The sequence below is a fragment of the Salvelinus namaycush genome, chromosome 38 (genome assembly GCF_016432855.1).
Source record: "Salvelinus namaycush isolate Seneca chromosome 38, SaNama_1.0, whole genome shotgun sequence".
Lineage (NCBI taxonomy): Eukaryota > Metazoa > Chordata > Actinopteri > Salmoniformes > Salmonidae > Salvelinus > Salvelinus namaycush.
In genome coordinates, this window is record NC_052344.1 from 18,412,239 (window position 1) to 18,432,164 (window position 19,926).

General features: G+C 45.4%; 1 gene segment (V, D, J or C); it reads left to right on the forward strand.

Annotated features, from left to right (window-relative positions):
* Nucleotides 1-4,822: 4,822 nt before the first annotated feature.
* LOC120031878 lies at nt 4,823-7,031 on the forward strand. The segment is given in 4 exon segments: nt 4,823-4,882; nt 5,094-5,214; nt 5,863-5,922; nt 6,715-7,031. Coding segments are annotated over 4 exon segments (558 nt in total).
* Nucleotides 7,032-19,926: the final 12,895 nt, after the last annotated feature.

Consider the following 19,926-nt stretch of genomic DNA (forward strand, 5'->3'; position numbering starts at 1 on the left):
TTCTTTTATGGGTCTTTGGGCACCACTGTTGTACTGGACTGTCAGCTGACTAACTGTAGCCCGTCTGTTGCTCTGCACAATTCATGTCAGCCTCATTTCTCCTCTTTCATCAATGACAGATTTTTGACCACTGGCCTGCTGTTGGCTGGATGTCTTTTGGGTGGTGGACCATTATTGATACACACTGGAAACTGTTGAGCGTGAAAAACCCAGCAGCGTTGAAGTTCTTGGCACACTCAAACCGGTGTGCCTGGCACCTACTACCATACCTTGTTCAAATGCACTTCAATATTTTGTCTCAACCCATACATACACAAACCATGTATTACTTGTCTCAAGTCTTAAAAATCCTTCTATAACCTGTCTCCTCCCCTTCATCTGCCTTTATTGAAGTGGATTTAACAAATGACATCAATAAGGGATCATATTTTTCACCTGTATTCACCTGATCAGTCTGTCATTGAAAGAGCGGTGTATATCATTCATTCTGTGACTGTTTTCAGTTTGAGGTGTTGGTCAGTCAAATAATAAAGGGAACCAATGATACTCTAGACTGTAGTCCTCAACACTATAACTGTGTCTAGTCTCTAACACTATCATTAGTCTGGTCCTCCACACTATTACTGGTTTAGTCCTCAACACTATCACTTGTCTTGTCCATAACACTATCCCTGGTCTAGTCCCTAACACTACCACTTGTCTAGTGCTCAACACTGTCACTGGTCTAGTCCGTAACAATATCACTGGTCAAGTCCTCAACACTATCACTGGTCTAGTCCCTAACACTATCACTGGTCTAGTCCTCAACACCATCACTGGTCTAGTCCGTAACAATATCACTGGTCAAGTCCTCAACACTATCACTGGTCTAGTCCCTAACACTATCACTGGTCTAGTCCTCAACACCATCACTGGTCTAGTCCTCAACACTATCACTGGTCTAGACCTCAACACTATCACTGGTCTAGTCCTCAACACTATCACTGGTCTAGACCTCAACACTATCACTGGTCTAGACCTCAACACTATCACTGGTCTAGACCGCAACACTATCACTGGTCTAGACCTCAACACTATCACTGGTCTAGACCTCAACACTATCACTGGTCTAGTCCCTAACACTACCACTTGTCTAGTGCTCAACACTGTCACTGGTCTAGACCTCAACACTATCACTGGTCTAGACCTCAACACTATCACTGGTCTAGTCCCTAACACTACCACTTGTCTAGTGCTCAACACTGTCACTGGTTTAGTCCTCAACACTATCACTGGTCTAGTCCATAACACTATCCCTGGTCTAGTCCTCAACACTATCACTGGTCTAGTCCATAACACTATCCCTGGTCTAGTCCCTAACACTACCACTTGTCTAGTGCTCAACACTGTCACTGGTCTAGTCCTCAACACTATCACTGGTCTAGTCCATAACACTATCCCTGGTCTAGTCCCTAACACTACCACTTGTCTAGTGCTCAACACTATCACTGGTTTAGTCCTCAACACTATCACTGGTCTAGTCCATAACACTATCCCTGGTCTAGTCCTCAACACTATCACTGGTCTAGTCCATAACACTATCCCTGGTCTAGTCCCTAACCCTACCACTTGTCTAGTGCTCAACACTATCACTGGTCTAGTCCTCAACACTATCACTGGTCTAGTCCATAATATTATCACTGGTGTAGTCCCTAACACTACCACTTGTCTAGTGCTCAACACTGTCACTGGTCTAGTCCTCAACACTATCACTGGTCTAGTCCTCAACACTATCACTGGGCTAGTCCATAATATTATCACTGGTGTAGTCCCTAACACTACCACTTGTCTAGTGCTCAACACTGTCACTGGTCTAGTCCTCAACACTATCACTGGTCTAGTCCATAACACTACCACTTGTCTAGTGCTCAACACTATCACTGGTCTAGTCCTCAACACTATCACTGGTCTAGTCCTCAACACCATCACTGGTCTAGTTCCTAACACTATCACTGGTATAGTCCTGAACACTATCACTTGTCTAGTCCTCAACACTATCACTGGTCTAGTCCTCAACACCATCACTGGTCTAGTCCTCAACACTATCACTGGTCTAGTCCTCAACACTATCACTGGTCTAGACCTCAACACTATCACTGGTCTAGTCCTCAACACTATCACTGGTCTAGACCTCAACACTATCACTGGTTTAGTCCCTAACACTACCACTTGTCTAGTGCTCAACACTGTCACTGGTCTAGTCCTCAACACTATCACTGGTCTAGTCCATAACACTATCCCTGGTCTAGTCCCTAACACTACCACTTGTCTAGTGCTCAACACTGTCACTGGTCTAGTCCTCAACACTATCACTGGTCTAGTCCATAACACTATCCCTGGTCTAGTCCCTAACACTACCACTTGTCTAGTGCTCAACACTATCACTGGTCTAGTCCTCAACACTATCACTGGTCTAGTCCATAATATTATCACTGGTGTAGTCCCTAACACTACCACTTGTCTAGTGCTCAACACTGTCACTGGTCTAGTCCTCAACACTATCACTGGTCTAGTCCATAACACTATCCCTGGTCTAGTCCCTAACACTACCACTTGTCTAGTGCTCAACACTATCACTGGTCTAGTCCTCAACACTATCACTGGTCTAGTCCATAATATTATCACTGGTGTAGTCCCTAACACTACTACTTGTCTAGTGCTCAACACTATCACTGGTCTAGTCCTGAACACCATCACTAGTCTAGTTCCTAACACTATCACTGGTCCAGTCCTCCCCCTCAGCACCTGCAGCAGGTTCCAGCTGTAGCAATGCAGTCACTGTGCAGTCTGACTGAGGGAGGTTATGGATGTCTCTGTATCACTGTGGAACACATGTTTACCATTGGGAAGGTGTAAACTCTGATGGTAGTAATCTCTTGTATCTTCAGCCTGGACACCACTGACGGTCAGAGTGAAGTCACTGCTAGATTCATTGCCACTGAATTGAAATGTAAGTCAAGAGGTGCGAGTTCTAATAGAGTGGATCAGGAGTTTGGTTTTATTGTCAATATATCGGTTGACACCGCAATAAACACTCATGTCCATGTGTACTGTCCTCCTTATGGTATATGCAACCATAATTTGACAGCCAGCCAAACTTTCCGTAAACCTCTAGTTTTATAGTTGAAATTGTGTAAAAGGCAATGCTTTATGAGGGCATAACAAGAAGGATGGCAGAAGATAAACAGCAGTATTATGTCACTCTCTTCCAACAATGAGGCTGAACTGCATAATTTTATACTTCCTGTTTTACCACCAACAAGGAAGTAGCACAGCTTAGTACACGCTAGCTGCGACTACACAAAACAGCCACTGGACGGCGCCAAATCAAAAGGTGCTTACCAAAAGGCAGAATACTCCCCGTCTGGCGTCTGAAAGAGGCCACTATTAATTAATGTTACACACATACCTCAAAGACTAGCAAACCTTCAATCTTCCATGGCTAAAAGGAGTATGACCTCTGAGGCGGGTCTCAGAAACTTCTTAGTGGTCCCCTGAGCAGTAATCTTGAGTTCCACTTTGCACACATTACTGTCACTGCTGGTGAAGGTGGAAGTGACCAGTGCCATGGGCCACTCGTTGCGAGTTAACTGATTGTCTTTTACGAGCATGAGATCCCCCTCTTGTAGGTTGCGGTGAGCTTCAGTCCACTTGCGTCGGCAGGGAGGTACTCACGGCTCACAACTCAAGGTCTTTGTCAGTGAAGTCTCTGGGAGGAGGTGGTGCCCCAAACTTTTGGGTAAGCAGCATAGCGGGAATCAGGATGAATGGTGAGTCTGGATCGGTGGAGACAGGAACTAGAGGTCTGGCATTGATTATGTCTTTGACCTCAGGGTGCACAGAACTTAATGTGAAAGGAGACTTGTTCTGTAGCAGCATGGAGTCAAGGATTCTGTGTGCCACTCCAATCATGCTCTCCTAGGCACCTCCCATGTGTGAAGAGTGAGGAGGGTTGAATTCCCATGTGCAACCTTGTTCACTTAGGTAGCTCTAGACCTCTGACACTGCTCGTTTCCGAGTTCCAACTCCTTACAGGCTCCTATGAAGTTTGTTCCACAATCTGATCTTAGCTTTTTTGCTAGTCCACGAATGGCGAAGAACCTCCTGAGGGCGTTGATGCAGCTGGAGGTGTCCATGGACTTTATGACTTCAATGTGCACTGCCCGAGTGCTCATGTAGATGAAGAGCACTGCCGAGCATTTGCTTTGAGCTTGACCTCCTCTGGTATGGCGAGCAGTGACTGTCCAAGGGACAAAGACATCCAAGCCCATATACGTGAAGGGAGGGGATGTGCTGAGGCGTTCGGGTGGCATGTCTGCCATTTTCTGTTCTTCCTGTTTCCCACAGATTTTCTGGCATGTGAAGCACATGTGTAGGACAGAGCTGATGAGCGGCTCCTTCTGTGAAGTGGTGGCCTTGGTGTTTCACCTGCTCGTGGTAGTACCGTACTAGCAGTGTGGAGATGTAGCTGTGTCTTGGTAGGATAAGTGGATTATTCTCGCCACTGTTCAGCCATGCATGCTTTAGACGGACTCCTACTTTGATGAGACCTTCATCCGAGATGCAATTCAGCTTTGAAAATGAACTGCTCTTAGAAATGTTTATTTTCACTTTGTGTGCAGTGAACACCTCAGGATAGGCTTCTCTTTGAACTGACCTGATGATTAGATTTTTGGTTTGAGACAGCTCTGTTGGAGTGTGGAGTTTGCTGCACTGATACCAACCTCTGCGTTTGTTCGGCTGGCCCGTTGGGTCTGGCTTGAGAGTGCAAGCAACTTGGATGATGAATGCGACAGCTCTCAGTAGGGATTTCCAGGAGGAGAAGCGTTTGAAGTGCTCTGAGGTAAGTGGTTTGTCTTTGACTTGAGTGATGTAGCTTGTCACCTGCGGGACGGGTTTCACCATCCAAGTCTGGACTGACCTTTTCGAAGGGAACTTGCGTCTCTGGGTGAGCTTGGTTAGGTTTGTCACAGAACGCTGGTCCCGTAAACATTGATGTACTGAGCTGGGAAACTGAACCAACCTTGGTCGGCGTGACTGTGTTCTGTGGGCAGAGACTTGAGCCCATCATCCACATAGAAATCTCTCTCCACAAACTGTTGAGTGTCTACTACGTGGTATTGCTCACCTTCTTGAGTGGCTCGACTGAGCCTGTAGATGGCGACGGCCGGAGATGTGCTGTTACCGAAGACGTGGACCTTCATCCTGTACTCAATTATGCCTTTTGGCATGTCATTGTCTCTGTACCATAAAAATCGCAGGTTATATCTGTGATCTTCTCTCACAACGAAGCAATTAAACATCTGTTGGATATCTGCAGTTATTGCTACAAGTTCTTTCCTGGGGCGGATGAGAACTAGCTCATATGAAGTGTTTCTTGTACCTTGTTAAATGGTATTTGTGTTGTTAAATGGTATTTGTGTTGATTATGATTCTGAATGAGTGATCTTCACTGTTACAGCTGCAGCATCACATCACAGAGAGGTTTTTGTACGAGTGGTAATAGGGATTGTATCACTGTGGTGTATTTTTGGTAGCGGCACCAGACTAGATGTTGGAAGTAAGTCAACACCAAAATTAAGAACTTTTTTCACTTTTTGATAGTACTCAAATGTATCTGTAAATTGTGTGACATGTTGAACAATTCTTATTTTTAATAACAATATATTTTATTATAAAACAATTTTTTTTAAATCAAAAAACGATTTAAAATAAAGAATCTAACGTTATATTTGGCGAGTATTCATATGAGTACATGATTTATTTTAAAAAATGTATTAAGTGTTCAACTTGCCCAATGAGTAGGAGGTTTTGTACGAGCAGTAATAGGGATTGTATCACTGTGGTGCACTTTTGGTAGTGGCACCAGACTTGATGTTGGAAGTAAGTTTCTTGATGTTTGTCTGATTCCATTTTTTTTTACTCTTTCATCTCTATTAAAAGATTTACATTTGAGATATTTTACTTTCCCAAAAATATTGTTCTATATTTCTATGACTGTGCCTTGTTTCAACAGTTTATTGAATCGCATTGTTAAATTGTAGGCATTTATTTGCATGTTTGATTTGTATGATTGCAGACTATATAACTCTTGTTCTGGTATGATAACTATAGTATCTCTTATTGTAGTCGTCTCATGATAGCCTACACTGTTAATGTGGATTCTGTATATGAGGTTATTCTGATCAGATACATTCCTAAAAAAATATCTGTATGACTAGTAATGGTAGAGTTAAACACTTCCCACTGGGCACAGACGTCAGTTCAACGTTTAGTTTTGATGTACATTTGTTTGAGTTGTAAACTAAAGTAAAATCAATGTGAAATCAACCAAAAATGTCATTGGATTTAGGTTAAAAGTCGGGTTAAAAAAAACGAACTGCCTTTACTTTGACGACTTTTGGCAAAGCCAATCAGTTTTCCATGTTGATTCAATGTCATCACATATATTTTTGGGGTTGAAATGATGTGGAAACAACGTTGATTCAACCAGTTTTACCCAGTAGGTGCATACTTGAATGCTTTCTACTTGTATACTTGTACTCTGCATTATATAATATTACTGTTTGTGTTTTCTTCAAATCCTTTAGCAATCTAACTATATTCATATACAGTTTTAGAAGTAATTTCCAAAGTGTTTTCTTTGACGTAATTGATGTGTTCTGTTTGTTCCAGGTAACAGTGCCCCCACCCTCACCGTCCTGCCCCCCTCTAGTGAGGAGCTGTCCAGTACAGCAACAGCCACACTAACGTGTCTGGCCAACAAGGGCTTCCCCTCAGACTGGACCATGAACTGGAAAGTGGACGGGACTAGCAAGATCCAGGAGGCCAGTCCCAGGGTCCTGGAGAAGGACGGTTTGTACAGCTGGAGCAGCACCCTGAATCTCACTGCCCAGGAGTGGACCAAGGCAGGAGAGGTGACCTGTGAGGCCCACCAGATCTCCCAGCCTACAGTCACCAAGACCCTGAGGAGGTCTGACTGTTCTGGGTAGGACCCATCAGTCACACACCCTGTAGAGAGAGATTGCTGGTTCCTCTGCTTTGACTTGCTTTGTTCTAAGATCAGTCATTCTCTGATTTAGTGATCACTCTCATATAGACAAACAGGGGGCTTGGCTTGAGTTCATGTAACAATCCATTCTGTATGGATTTTGTTCGTTTTAGATTTGATGTGATCTGTTTTATTCACTATCATGTTTGCTTTGATGCTTCAACTATGTAATAATGGAATCAAATAAAGATGTATTTTTGCAATCCATAATTGTGTTGTTTCTATTAGTTAACTGTATCATAGATATATTTGTAATATTCTGGAAAAATAAATGTCATCAGTAAGGCTGATTCATGGTGTCTTTGAAAACTGTCAGGCCTAAACCTCATTCTCACTTAACATCATCATTGACCAGTAATTAATACCATCTCAATATACTATGATATAATAGAAGAGGCTCTGCCATGGTAGTAGTTGATGACTGTCTTTACTCATCAGGATACTGAGTCTGTGTCAGACCTGCTCGACTTGACAGACTTTACAATATTTAAATAAGAACTATCAAACGGTCAACTGATATCTTGGACTCTCACGTGTGTTATAGGCTGTGATTCGAAGCTAAATACATTTTAAAAAATTACAAATATTACAAGTGCCACTACTTCAAAATATAGCAGCGTTTTGCAAACTCAGTCCTTGGGATCCCAATGGGTGCATGTTTCGTTTTTTCCCTAACACTACATAGCTGATTATCAAAGCCCGATGATTAGTTAATTATTTTTATCAGCTGTGTAAAGCTAGGGCAAAAAACAAAAAAGTGCAACCCTTGGGATCCCAAGGAATGAGTTTAGGAAACGCTGCAATATAGTGTAGTGACAGTCATCTCTACCTCCAACCCCCTGGGACAAAGTGAGCATCTGTTGACAGTGCTGCTCTATTCTGGGACACGCAGAACCACCGAGCCCTGTTTATGTAAATCTGTTTCACTCCCACAGCTACCAGTCTAGTTTCAGTTTCACTGCCTGGACTGGGCCAGATGTGAGTGGGTTGACTAGTTTTACTGTAACCTCTATGGTGGATTCAAGGAGGGGGACTTTCTTACAATGAATAAACCAGCATGTAATAGATGAAATAAAGATGGGTATAACTAAAGACAGGCATTGACAGTTACTGACATCAAATTCTAATTCCTAATTCTGTTGTTACGGACATGTGTGTAATGTCTGAGCTCAAAATATTTTGAGGGAAAGTGAGGGAAAGTGTCCAGATGAAGATGGTGATAAAAGTAATTGTTGATGTGGGTTCTGTTGTCATGAATGACAGCTCTCAGTCATGAAGTGTTCAACTCACAGAATTTCATGGACCCACTGGGAGAGATCTTCTTCTTTGGTATAAGGCCCTGCAGTCCCCAGCATCACTCCCATTCCCCAGGCGCTCTCATTTGTTGACTTGTTGACAACCGTAAAATCATTGGTTTCATGCTTGTTAAACTAAAATTTTAAACTTAAAATAGTGTCTGTGAGTATAACAGAACTGATTTGGAGTATAACAGTATAACATAACCAACCTGGATGTCCTAGCCATGTCTGAATCCTGGTTTAGGAAGGCCACCAAAATTCCTGAAATGTCCATCCCTAACTATAACATTTTCCGACAAGATAGAACTGCCAAAGGGAGCTGTGTTGCAATCTACTGTATAGATAGCCTAGAGATGTGTCCTACTATCCAGGTCTGTGCCCAAACAATTCAAGCTTCTACTTTAAAAAATGCACCTTTCCAGAAACAAGTCTCTCACCGTTGACGCTTGTTATAGACCCCCCTCAGCATCCAGTTGTGCCCTGGACACCGTATGTGAATTAATCATCCCCCATCTATCTTCAGAGTTTGTACTGTTTGGTGACCTAACTGGAAAATGCTTAACATTTAACACAATCTAATCTAGATGCCCTCAATCTCACACAAATCATCAAGGAACCTACCAGGTAAAACCCTAAATCCGTAACCATGGGCACCCTCTTAGATATCATCCTGACCAACCTGCCCTCTAAATACACCTCTGCTGTCTTCAACCAGAATCTCTGCGATCACTGCCTCATTGCCTGCGTGCGTAATGGGTCCGTGGTCAAACGACCACCCCTCATCACTATCAAACGCTCCCTAAAACACTTCTGCGAGCAGGCCTTTCTAATCGACCTGGCTCGGGTATCCTGGAAGGATATTGACTTCATCCCGTCAGTAGAGGATGCCTGGTTGCTCTTCAAAAGTGTTTTCCTCTCCATCTTAAATAAGCATGCCCCATTCAAAAAATGTAGAACTAAGAACAGATATAGTCCTTGGTTCACCCCAGACTTGACTGCCCTTGACCAGAACAAAAACATCCTGTGGCGTAATGCATTAGCATCGAATAGCCCCCGCGATAACTTTTCAGGGAAGTCAGAAACCAATATTCTCAGTCAGTTAGGATAGTGTCAGGACCCGGTGTGAGAAACAGTCACTAATAGTCGGCAGAACCCAGAAGATGAGGCAGACACAGCAGTACTAGAGACGGTGGTTTAATAAAGGAAAAAGATCTTCAGGCAAAAAATATAAATCCACAACGTCAAAAGTAATGCCAAGAGAAAAAATGATTATCCTCCAAGATACAATGAAAATCCACAAAGTGGTAAGAACAGCAGGGAAAGAACAAACCTCAAAAGAATAATCAAAAATAAACAAGAACAAAACCAGAGTACCTCAGGAAATGCATGGCTGGGGCTGGGTGCTAACATACAAACACAGAGCAAAGAACTGAGGAACACTAAGGGTTTAAATACCGACAAGGAAATGAGGCACAGGTGCAAATAATAACTAGAACAAGGGAAAAACAAAAGGTTCAAAAAGGCGCAATGGGGGCATCTAGTGACCAAAACCTTAACAATCCTGGCCAAAACCTGACAGATAGCTAAGGCTAGATTTTCAAACCGAAATTTGCTTCCTGTAGCACTAATTCCAAAAGGTTTTGGGACACTGTAAAGTCCATGGAGAATAAGAGCACAATCATCCCAGCTGCCCACTGCACTGAGGATAGGAAACACGGTCACCACCGATAAATGTATGATAATCGATCATTTCAATAAGCATTTTTCCACGGTGGCCATGCTTTCCACCTGGCTACCTCAACCTTGGCCAACATCTCAGTACTTCCTTCAGCAACTTTCCCCCCCGCTTATCCTTCACCCAAATCCAGACAGCTGATGTTCTGAAAGGACTGCAAAAACTGGGTCCTTACAAATCAGCTGGGCTAGACAATCTGGACCTTCTCTTTTTAAAATTATCAGCAGAAATTGTTGCAACCCCTATTACTAGCCTATTCAACCTCTCTTTCATATTGTCTGAGATCCCCAAAGATTGGAAAGCTGCCGCTGTCATCCCCCTCTTCAAAGGTGGGAGACACTCTAGACCCAAACTGCTTTAGATCTATATCCATCCTGCCCTGACTTTCTAAAAATCTTCGAAAGCCAAGTTAATAAACAGATCACCGACCATTTCGAATCACACCGTACCTTCTCCACTATGCAATCTGGTTTCCGAGCTGGTCATGGGTGCACCTCAGTCACGCTCAAGGTCCTAAACGATATCATAACCGCCATCAATAAAAGACAGTACTGTGCAGCCGTCTTCATCGACCTGGCCAAGGCTTTCGACTCTGTCAATCAACGCATTCTTGTCGGTAGACTCAATAGCCTTGGCTTCTCAAATGACTGCCTCGCCTGGTTCACCAACTACTTCTCAGATAGAGTTCTGTGTGTCAAATCGGAGGGCCTGTTGTCCGGACCTCTTGCATTCTCTATGGGGGTGCCACAGGGTTTAATTCTCGGGCCGACTCTTTTCTCTGTATATATCAATGATGTCGCTCTTGCTGCTGGTGATTCTCTGATCCACCTCTACGCAGACGACACCATTCTGTATACTTCTGGCCCTTCTTTGGACACTGTGTTAACAAACCTCCAAACGAGCTTCAATGCCATACAACACTCCTTCCATGGCCTCCAACTGCTTTTAAATGCTAGTAAAACTAAATGCATGCTCTTCAACAGATTGCTGCCCGCACCCTCCCACCCGACCAGCATCACCACTCTGGACGGTTCTGACCTAGAATATGTGAACAACTACAAATACCTAGGTGTCTGGTTAGACTGTAAACTCTCCTTCCAGACTCACATTAATCTCCAATCCAAAATGAAATCTAGAATCGGCTTCCTATTTCGCAACAAAGCATCCTTTACTCATTTCGCCAAACATACCCTCGTAAAACTGACTATCCTACCGATCCTTGACTTCGGCGATGTCATTTTTCAAAATAGCCCACAACACTCTACTCAGCAAGGTGGATGTAGTCTATCACAGTGCCATCCGTTTTATCACTAAAGCCCCATATACTACCCAACACTGCAACCTGTATGCTCTCGTTGGCTGGCCCTCACTACATATCCGTCGACAAACCCACTGGCTCCAGGTCATCTATAAGTCTTTGCTAGGTAAAACCCCACCTTATCTCAGCTCACTGGTCACCATAGCAACACCGACCTGTAGCACTTACTCCAGCAGGTATATTGCACTGGTCATCCCCAAAGCCAACAATTCCTTTGGCCGCCTTTCCTCCCAGTTCTCTGCTGCCAATGACTGGAACGAATTGCAAAAATCTCTGAAGCTGGAGTCTTATATCTCCCTCTCTAACTTTAAACTTGAGCTGTCTAAGCAGCTTACCAATCACTGTACCTGTACACAGCCAATCTGTAAATGCACACCCGACTACCTCATCCCCATATAATTGCTTACCCTCTTGCTCTTTTGCACCCCAGTATCTCTACTTGCACATCATCATCTGCACATCTATCACTCCAGTATTAATGCTAAATTGTAATTATTTTTGCCTCTATGGCCTGTTTATTGCCTACCTCCCTACTCTTCTACATTTGCACACACTGTATATAGATTTTTCTATTTTTATTTTCTTTTGTGTTATTGACTGTACGTTTGTTTATGTGTAACTATGTTTATGTGTTGTTTTAGTCGCACTGGTTTGCTTTACCTTGGCCAGGTCGCAGCTGTAAATGAGAACTTGTTCTCAACTGGCCTACCTGGTTAAATAAAGGTAAAATAAATAAAATAAATAAAAAAGTCTGTCAAGAGAAATTCATGGAGACAGTGCAGCTCTACAATAGGCAGGGGTACTGAGCTGGCAGATGTATGGTCTATGATGAAGAAGATGACTGAAAGAGGAAACGCCACTTGAATTCCAGTTATGGTTGTGCGTCAATAAATGTTAAAGTAAAAGCTGACTTGTTGGGGAAGACATTTGCTAGAGTACATAGTGGGGTTACTTTGGACAAAGTATATAAGCAACACAGGTGTGAGATTTGAAATGCTCATGTTAATGTGTATAAGAAAAAGGAAACTGTTGACTCTTTGGATGCTGATTTTACCATACATAAGATGCATTCAGTCTTAATAGGCTGTGGATATAGAGCCCCATGTCATGATCATTTGTGCTTTGTAATGTTTAAGCATATACCTGATGAGATAATATAGTGCATCGGTTTACTCTGCTCCTGTCACGTTCCTGACCTGTTTTCTCTTATTTTTGTATGTGTTTAGTTGGTCAGGGCATGAGTTGGGGTGGGCATTCTATGTTATGTGTTTCTATGTTTGTTTAAATGGGTTGCCTGATATGGTTCTCAATTAGAGGCAGGTGTTTGACATTTCCTCTGATTGAGAACCATATTAAGGTAGGATGTTCTCACTGTTTGTTTGTGGGTGATTGTATCTCGTGTCTGTATGTGTTACCACACAGGACTGTTTCGTTTGTGTAGTCTGTTCCTGTTCGTGCGTTCTTCGTGTTTATGTAAGTGCTCAAGTTCAGGTCTGTCTACGTCGTTTTGTTGTTTTGTAATTTTTCAAGTAGATTTTCGTGTTAGTGTTCGTTTACGTCTTGTTAAAGAAATTAATTCATGTCTTCATCACCCGCTGCGCCTTGGTCCAATCTCTCTCCGCAAGACGAACGTTACAGAATCACCCACCAACAAAGGATCAAGCAGCGGGGAAAAGGAAAGCAACAGCGCACGAAGGAGGAATGGACATGGGAGGATGTTTTGGACGGCAAGGGTTGCTACACATGGGAGGAGATCCTGGCTGGTAGAGATCGCCTCCCATGGGAACAGCTGGAGGCAATTAGACGAGCAGAGGCAACCGGAGAGAGGAACCGGCGTTATGAGGGTACGCGGTTAGCACGGAAGCCTGTGAGTCAAGCCCAAAAATTTCTTGGGAGGGGGCTAAAAGGGAGTGTGGTGAAGTCAGGTAGGAGACCTGCGCATACTCCCTGTACTTACCGTGGAGAGCGAGAGTACGGGCAGACACCGTGTTACGCAGTAGAGCGCATGGTGTCTCCTGTACGTGTTCATAGCCCGGTGCGGGTTATTCCACCTCCCCGCACTGGTAGGGCTAGATTGGGCATTGAGCCAGGTGCCATGAAGCCGGCTCAACGCGTCTGGTCTCCAGTGCGTCTCCTCGGGCCGGCACACATGGCACCAGCCTTACGCATGGTGTCCCCGGTTCGCCTACATAGCCCGGTGCGGGTTATTCCACCTCCCCGCACTGGTCGGGCGATGGGGAGCATACAACCAGGTAAGGTTGGGCAGGCTCAGTGCTCAAGGGAGCCAGTACGCCTGCACGGTCCGGTATTTCCGGCGCCACCTCCCCGCCCCAGCCCAGTACCACCAGTGCTTACACCACGCACCAGGCTTCCTGTGCGTCTCCAGAGCCCTGTTCCTCCTCCACGCACTAGCCCTATGGTGCGTGTCTTCAGCCCGGTACCACCAGTTCCGGCACCACGCACCAAGCCTCCTGTGCGTCTCCAGAGCCCTGTTCCTCCTCCACGCACTAGCCCTGTGGTGCGTGTCTCCAGCCCATTACCACCAGTGCCTACGCCACGCACCAAGCCTCCTGTGCGTCTCCAGAGTCCTGTACGCACTGTTCCTTCTCCCCGTACTCGCCCTGATGTGCGTGCCATCAGCCCGGTACCACCAGTGCCGGTACCACGCACCAGGCCTATAGTACGCATTGAGAGTCCAGTGTGCCCTGTTGCTGCTCCCCGCACTAGCCTGAAGGTGCGTGTCCTTAGCCCGGTACCTCCAGTTCCGGCACCACGCACCAGGCATACAGTGCACCTCAGCCGGCCAGAGCTGTCTGTCTGCCAAGCGCCGTCAGAGCTGCCCGTCTGTCCCGAGCCGTCAGAGCTGCCCGTCTGTCCCGAGCCTTCAAAGCCGCCCGTCTGTACTGAGCCTTCAAAGCCGCCCGTCTGTACTGAGCCTGCAAAGCCGCCCGTCTGTACTGAGCCTTCAGAGCCGTCCGCCAGACAGGAGCCGCTAGAGCCGTCCGCCAGACAGGAGCCGCTAGAGCCGTCCGCCAGACAGGAGCCGCTAGAGCCGTCCGCCAGACAGGAGCCGCTAGAGCCGTCCGCCAGACAGGAGCCGCCAGCCAGCCATGAGCAGCCAGAGCCGCCAGCCAGCCATGAGCAGCCAGAGCCGCCAGCCAGCCATGAGCAGCCAGAGCCGCCAGCCAGCCATGAGCAGCCAGAGCCGTCAGCCAGCCATGAGCAGCCAGAGCCGTCAGCCAGCCATGAGCAGCCAGAGCCGTCAGCCAGCCATGAGCAGCCAGAGCCGTCAGCGAGCCATGAGCAGCCAGAGCCGTCAGCGAGCCATGAGCAGCCAGAGCCGTCAGCGAGCCATGAGCAGCCAGAGCCGTCAGCGAGCCATGAGCAGCCAGAGCCGTCAGCGAGCCATGAGCAGCCAGAGCCGTCAGCGAGCCATGAGCAGCCAGAGCCGTCAGCCAGCCATGAGCAGCCAGAGCCGTCAGCCAGTCCGGAGCTGCAGTCCCTCAGTCCGGAGCTGCAGTCCCTCAGTCCGGAGATGCAGTCCCTCAGTCCGGAGCTGCCGTCCCTCAGTCCGGAGCTGCCGTCCCTCAGTCCGGAGCTGCCGTCCCTCAGTCCGGAGCTGCCGTCCCTCAGTCCGGAGCTGCCGTCCCTCAGTCCGGTGCTGCCGTCCCTCAGTCCGGTGCTGCCCCTTATCCCGGTGCTGCCCCTTATCCCGGTGCTGCCCCTTATCCCGGTGCTGCCCCTTATCCCGCTGATGCCCCTTAATTTAGGTGGGTTTATTTGGAGGGTGGTCATTGGGAGGAGGCTACAAAAGCGGGGATTGACTATGGTGGGGTGGGGACCACGCCCAGAGCCTGAGCCGCCACCGTGGACAGATGCCCACCCAGACCCTCCCCTAGACTTTATGCTGGTGCGTCCGGAGTTCGCACCTTGAGGGGGGGGTTATGTCACGTTCCTGACCTGTTTTCTCTTATTTTTGTATGTGTTTAGTTGGTCAGGGCGTGAGTTGGGGTGGGCATTCTATGTTATGTGTTTCTATGTTTGTTTAAATGGGTTGCCTGATATGGTTCTCAATTAGAGGCAGGTGTTTGACATTTCCTCTGATTGAGAACCATATTAAGGTAGGATGTTCTCACTGTTTGTTTGTGGGTGATTGTATCTCGTGTCTGTATGTGTTACCACACGGGACTGTTTCGTTTGTGTAGTCTGTTCCTGTTCATGCGTTCTTCGTGTTTATGTAAGTGCTCAAGTTCAGGTCTGTCTACGTCGTTTTGTTGTTTTGTAATTTTTCAAGTAGATTTTCGTGTTAGTGTTCGTTTACGTCTTGTTAAAGAAATTAATTCATGTCTTCATCACCCGCTGCGCCTTGGTCCAATCTCTCTCCGCAAGACGAACGTTACAGCTCCCCCTGTCCTCTGAGCAGCTCTCTGGGGGCTCGGCCACACTGGCCTGCCTGCTGAGTGGCTACTCCCCCCAGGGGGCGATGGTGAACTGGGAGGTGGACGGAGCGGAGGGGGAGGAGGGGGCCCTGACCACCACAGAAAAAGAGAAGGGTGGCCGCTACAGCACCCTAACCCTGAGCAAGGCATGCTGGGAAGAGGGAGAGGTGTACACATGCAGGGTCTCCCACGACTATACCAGGGAATACGGCTGCCTTCCGGAAAAGTCACTTGTCTAGAGACTGGAGAGGCAATTGTAGTCCCCACATGGTGCTAGTTCTGGAAACATTAGTGTTTTAGAGCTGATGTTACAGTATAATAGTCAATAATATTAGTAGTGCTGTATGCTCAATTAATTTTGGGGTTAAGTTGTGCATTGTCTTCTTGCCTCGGAGTTCAAATACAGCTTGTTTTAATTGAAATATAACCGCAAGTGTTACTTTAATCATGATTCCTGTGAACACTGTCTAATGAAGGCAGCACATTTCATACACATTTTGATTTAAAGGGCACCTGACACTGAAACTGGAGCAGCAATACCAGTGATAATAATTAGTGATATTTAGTGATAAACCTAAGATCTGCTCTCAGAACTCACACTGATAAACAGTACATTTCCATAACTTATTTATTTCAAATGTTTATTTTCTAAAATGATTTTATTCAATTGTTTCTGCTATGGTTTTTAACCATGTGTAGTCTACACTGTAGCTTCCCTGGGTTTTCTCAACTTCCAACTCCCTGGGGACAGGCTGAACATCTGGTGACAGTACTCCTCTACTCTGGGACAAGCAGAACCACTACCTAAATTCTACCAGCACATTGACCGTTGTACCCGATCAAATAACCTCCACCTTAGACCCACTTCAGTTTGCATACCGCCACAACAGGTCCACAGATGATGCAATCGCCATCACACTGCACACTGCCCTATCCCATCTGAACATCTGGACCATTGTAGGAATGCTGTTCATTGACTACAGCTCAGCATTCAACACCAAAGTGCCCTCCAAGCTCATCATTAAGCTTAAGGCCCTGGGTCTCAACACCGCCCTGTGCAATTGGGTCCTGGACTTTCTGACGGGTCGCCCACAGGTGGTGAAGGTAGGGAACAAAATATCCACTTCGCTGATCCTCAACACTGGGGCCCCACAAGGGTGCGTGCTCAGCCCCCTCCTGTACTCCCTGTTCACCCATGACTGCGTGGCCATGCACGCCTCCAACTAAATCATCAAGTTTGCAGCCGACACAACTGTAGTGGGCTAGATTACCAACAACGACGAGACAACCTACAGGGAGGAGGTGAGGGCCCTGGCGGTGTGGTGTCAGGGAAACAACCTCTCACTCAACGTCAACAAAACAAAGGAGATGATCGTAGACTTCAGGAAACAGCAGAGGGAGCACCCCCATCCACATTGACAGGACAGTAGTGGAGAAGGTGGAAGGTTTTAAGTTCCTCGGCCAACACATCACGGACAAACTGAAATGGTCCACCCACACAGACAGCGTGGGGAAGAAGGCGCAACAGCGCCTCTTCAACCTCAGTAGACTGATGAAATGTGGCTTGTCACCTAAAACCCTCACAAACTTTTACAGATACACATTGAGAGCATCCTGTCGGGCAACCGCGACTCGTCAGGGAAGAGCGCTTTCTGCCAGTCCTGTCTGGTCCAGCGATGGTGGGTTTGTGCCCATAGGCGACGTTGTTGCTGGTGATGTCTGGTAGGGACCTGCCTTACAACATGCCTACAAGCCCTCAGTCCAGCCTCTCTCAGCCTATTGCGGACAGTCTGAGCACTGATGGAGGGGTTGTTCGTTCCTGGTGCAACTCGGGCAGTTGTTGTTGCCGTCCTGCACCTTTCCCGCAGGTGTGATGTTCGGATGTACCGATCCTGTGCAGGTGTTGTTACACGTGGTCTGCCACAATCAGCTATCCATGTTTTACAACTGAATGTTACAGTATAATAGTGAATAATATGAGTAGAGCTGTGTGCTAAATTAAGTATTTTGAGATTAAGTTGTACTTGCCCTTGATTTCAAATAAAGCTTATTTTGATTGAAATATAACCCCAAATAATCCTCATTCCAGTCATCACTATCTCATAAATAGGCAGAACATTTCATACTAATTTAGATCAATCATTTCAGCATTGTAGCATATAGCTACTCTCATGTTCTCAAACATAATTAAAAGGACATCTGATCCAACAAATACTCTGCAATCATTTCTACAACTGAATGATCCTGTTATACTGTAGCACCAATACCAATGATAATCATTTGTGGCATTTGATAATAAACCATAATATATATATTTATAACGGTTAATTCCTAATATGGTGACAGTACTGCTCTATTCTGGGACAAGCAAAACCACCCAGCCCTGTCTATGCAAATCTCAGTTTCACTCTCACAGCTATCAGTCTAGCAGTTGAACAGTTTCACTGCATGAAGTACCCTGGACTGGGCTGGTTTTAACCTCTATGGTGGATTTGGGGCGGGAGATATGCCACCATATAATTCATGACAGATAAAATGGATATTAAACTTTATGTAGATAGTGTATGTAGTGTACATGTGTCTCATGTTTGAACCCAGCATCATGTCTCATTCACAGATCTAACAGTCAGGAACCTGCTCATGAAAATAGTTAATATAAGGCTGTGAGATCAAATCCATTTCAATTTGGTTGTGAGCTCCATTTTTGGAATTGTTTTCGGGGCTGAAGTGATTGTAACGTTGAAGTAATGTTGAGGTCATAACATCTTTCGTTTTACTTCTTATTTTGCATTTGGACAGGTATTGTGTTTTCAAAACCTCAAATAACTTTTATATGATCTTTCAGGTCATAAAAAATATAACGAGTCACAACCATGATGATGGAGAACATCTGATTTAAATTAGGCTTTCTATCCTTATTCAAGGTTTCCTCGCTGATCAGTGTTCCATGTCACTGTCTCTTCCCCCTCAGCACCTGCAGTAGGTCCCAGCTGTAGCAGTACAGTCACTGTGCAATCTGACTGAGGGAGGTTTTTGTACGGCTCTGTATCACTGTGTGAACACTGGACCATCGTGGTAACTCTGACAGTAGTAATCTCCTGCATCTTCAGCCTGGACTCCACTGATGGTCAGAGTGAAGTCACTCCCAGATCCACTGCCACTGAATCTAGATGGAGTCCCAGACTGAAGTGTTGTAGCACAGTAAATAAGGAGTTTAGGAGCTCCTCCGGGTTTCTGGTGGTACCAGGCCATACAGGTGTACCAGAATACAGAACAAGCATTTGATACAGTCACACTGGTTTTACAGTTTATAATAACTGTCTGTCCTGGGAGAACAGTTTTCTCTGTAGGAGTCTGAGTCACAGTGACCTGTCCTCTGGATCCTGAAACAGAGACGTTTTAAGTTTTTTTTAACTGTGTTTGTTTTGTCTGAATTTTAAATAATGTCATTCTCTCAAGGAAGAGGCAATAGTTTGATGTAATACTTCGATAAAAAAGTAAATTTAAGAGCATGATATTACAAAATCTTACCCTGAATTAAGAGCATCGATATCCACACAAAGCACCTGATAAAAGTCATTGTTGAAGTTCTGTTGTCATGAAGGACAGCTCTCAGTCATGAAGTGTTAAACTCACAGGGATATAAATACTCCCAGAGCACTGAAGCATGTGCTGTCTATGCAGAGCATCATCACTATGCAAATAATCTTTTGGCCTGCTCCCCATCCACCATTATTCAGTCAACCTAGACCACTAAGGATCCATCAGATTAGAACTGAGAATCTGTTACAACCTGAAGATCTTGCTCCCACAATTGTCACCTAATAATCCTAGAAGTCCATATGAATATTGAAAATAAATCACGTGCATAAATTCAATGCTATTATTGGTTTAAGTACCATAACATATGATCACTATCAATGTTGTTTAGCAAGACAATACCATAATGAATACTGGATAATGTCACTTCTGAACATACAGAATATCACTTTGTCTGTTGACTAGTGTTATGGTAATATGGTATGGTTGATTAGTGTTATGGTAAT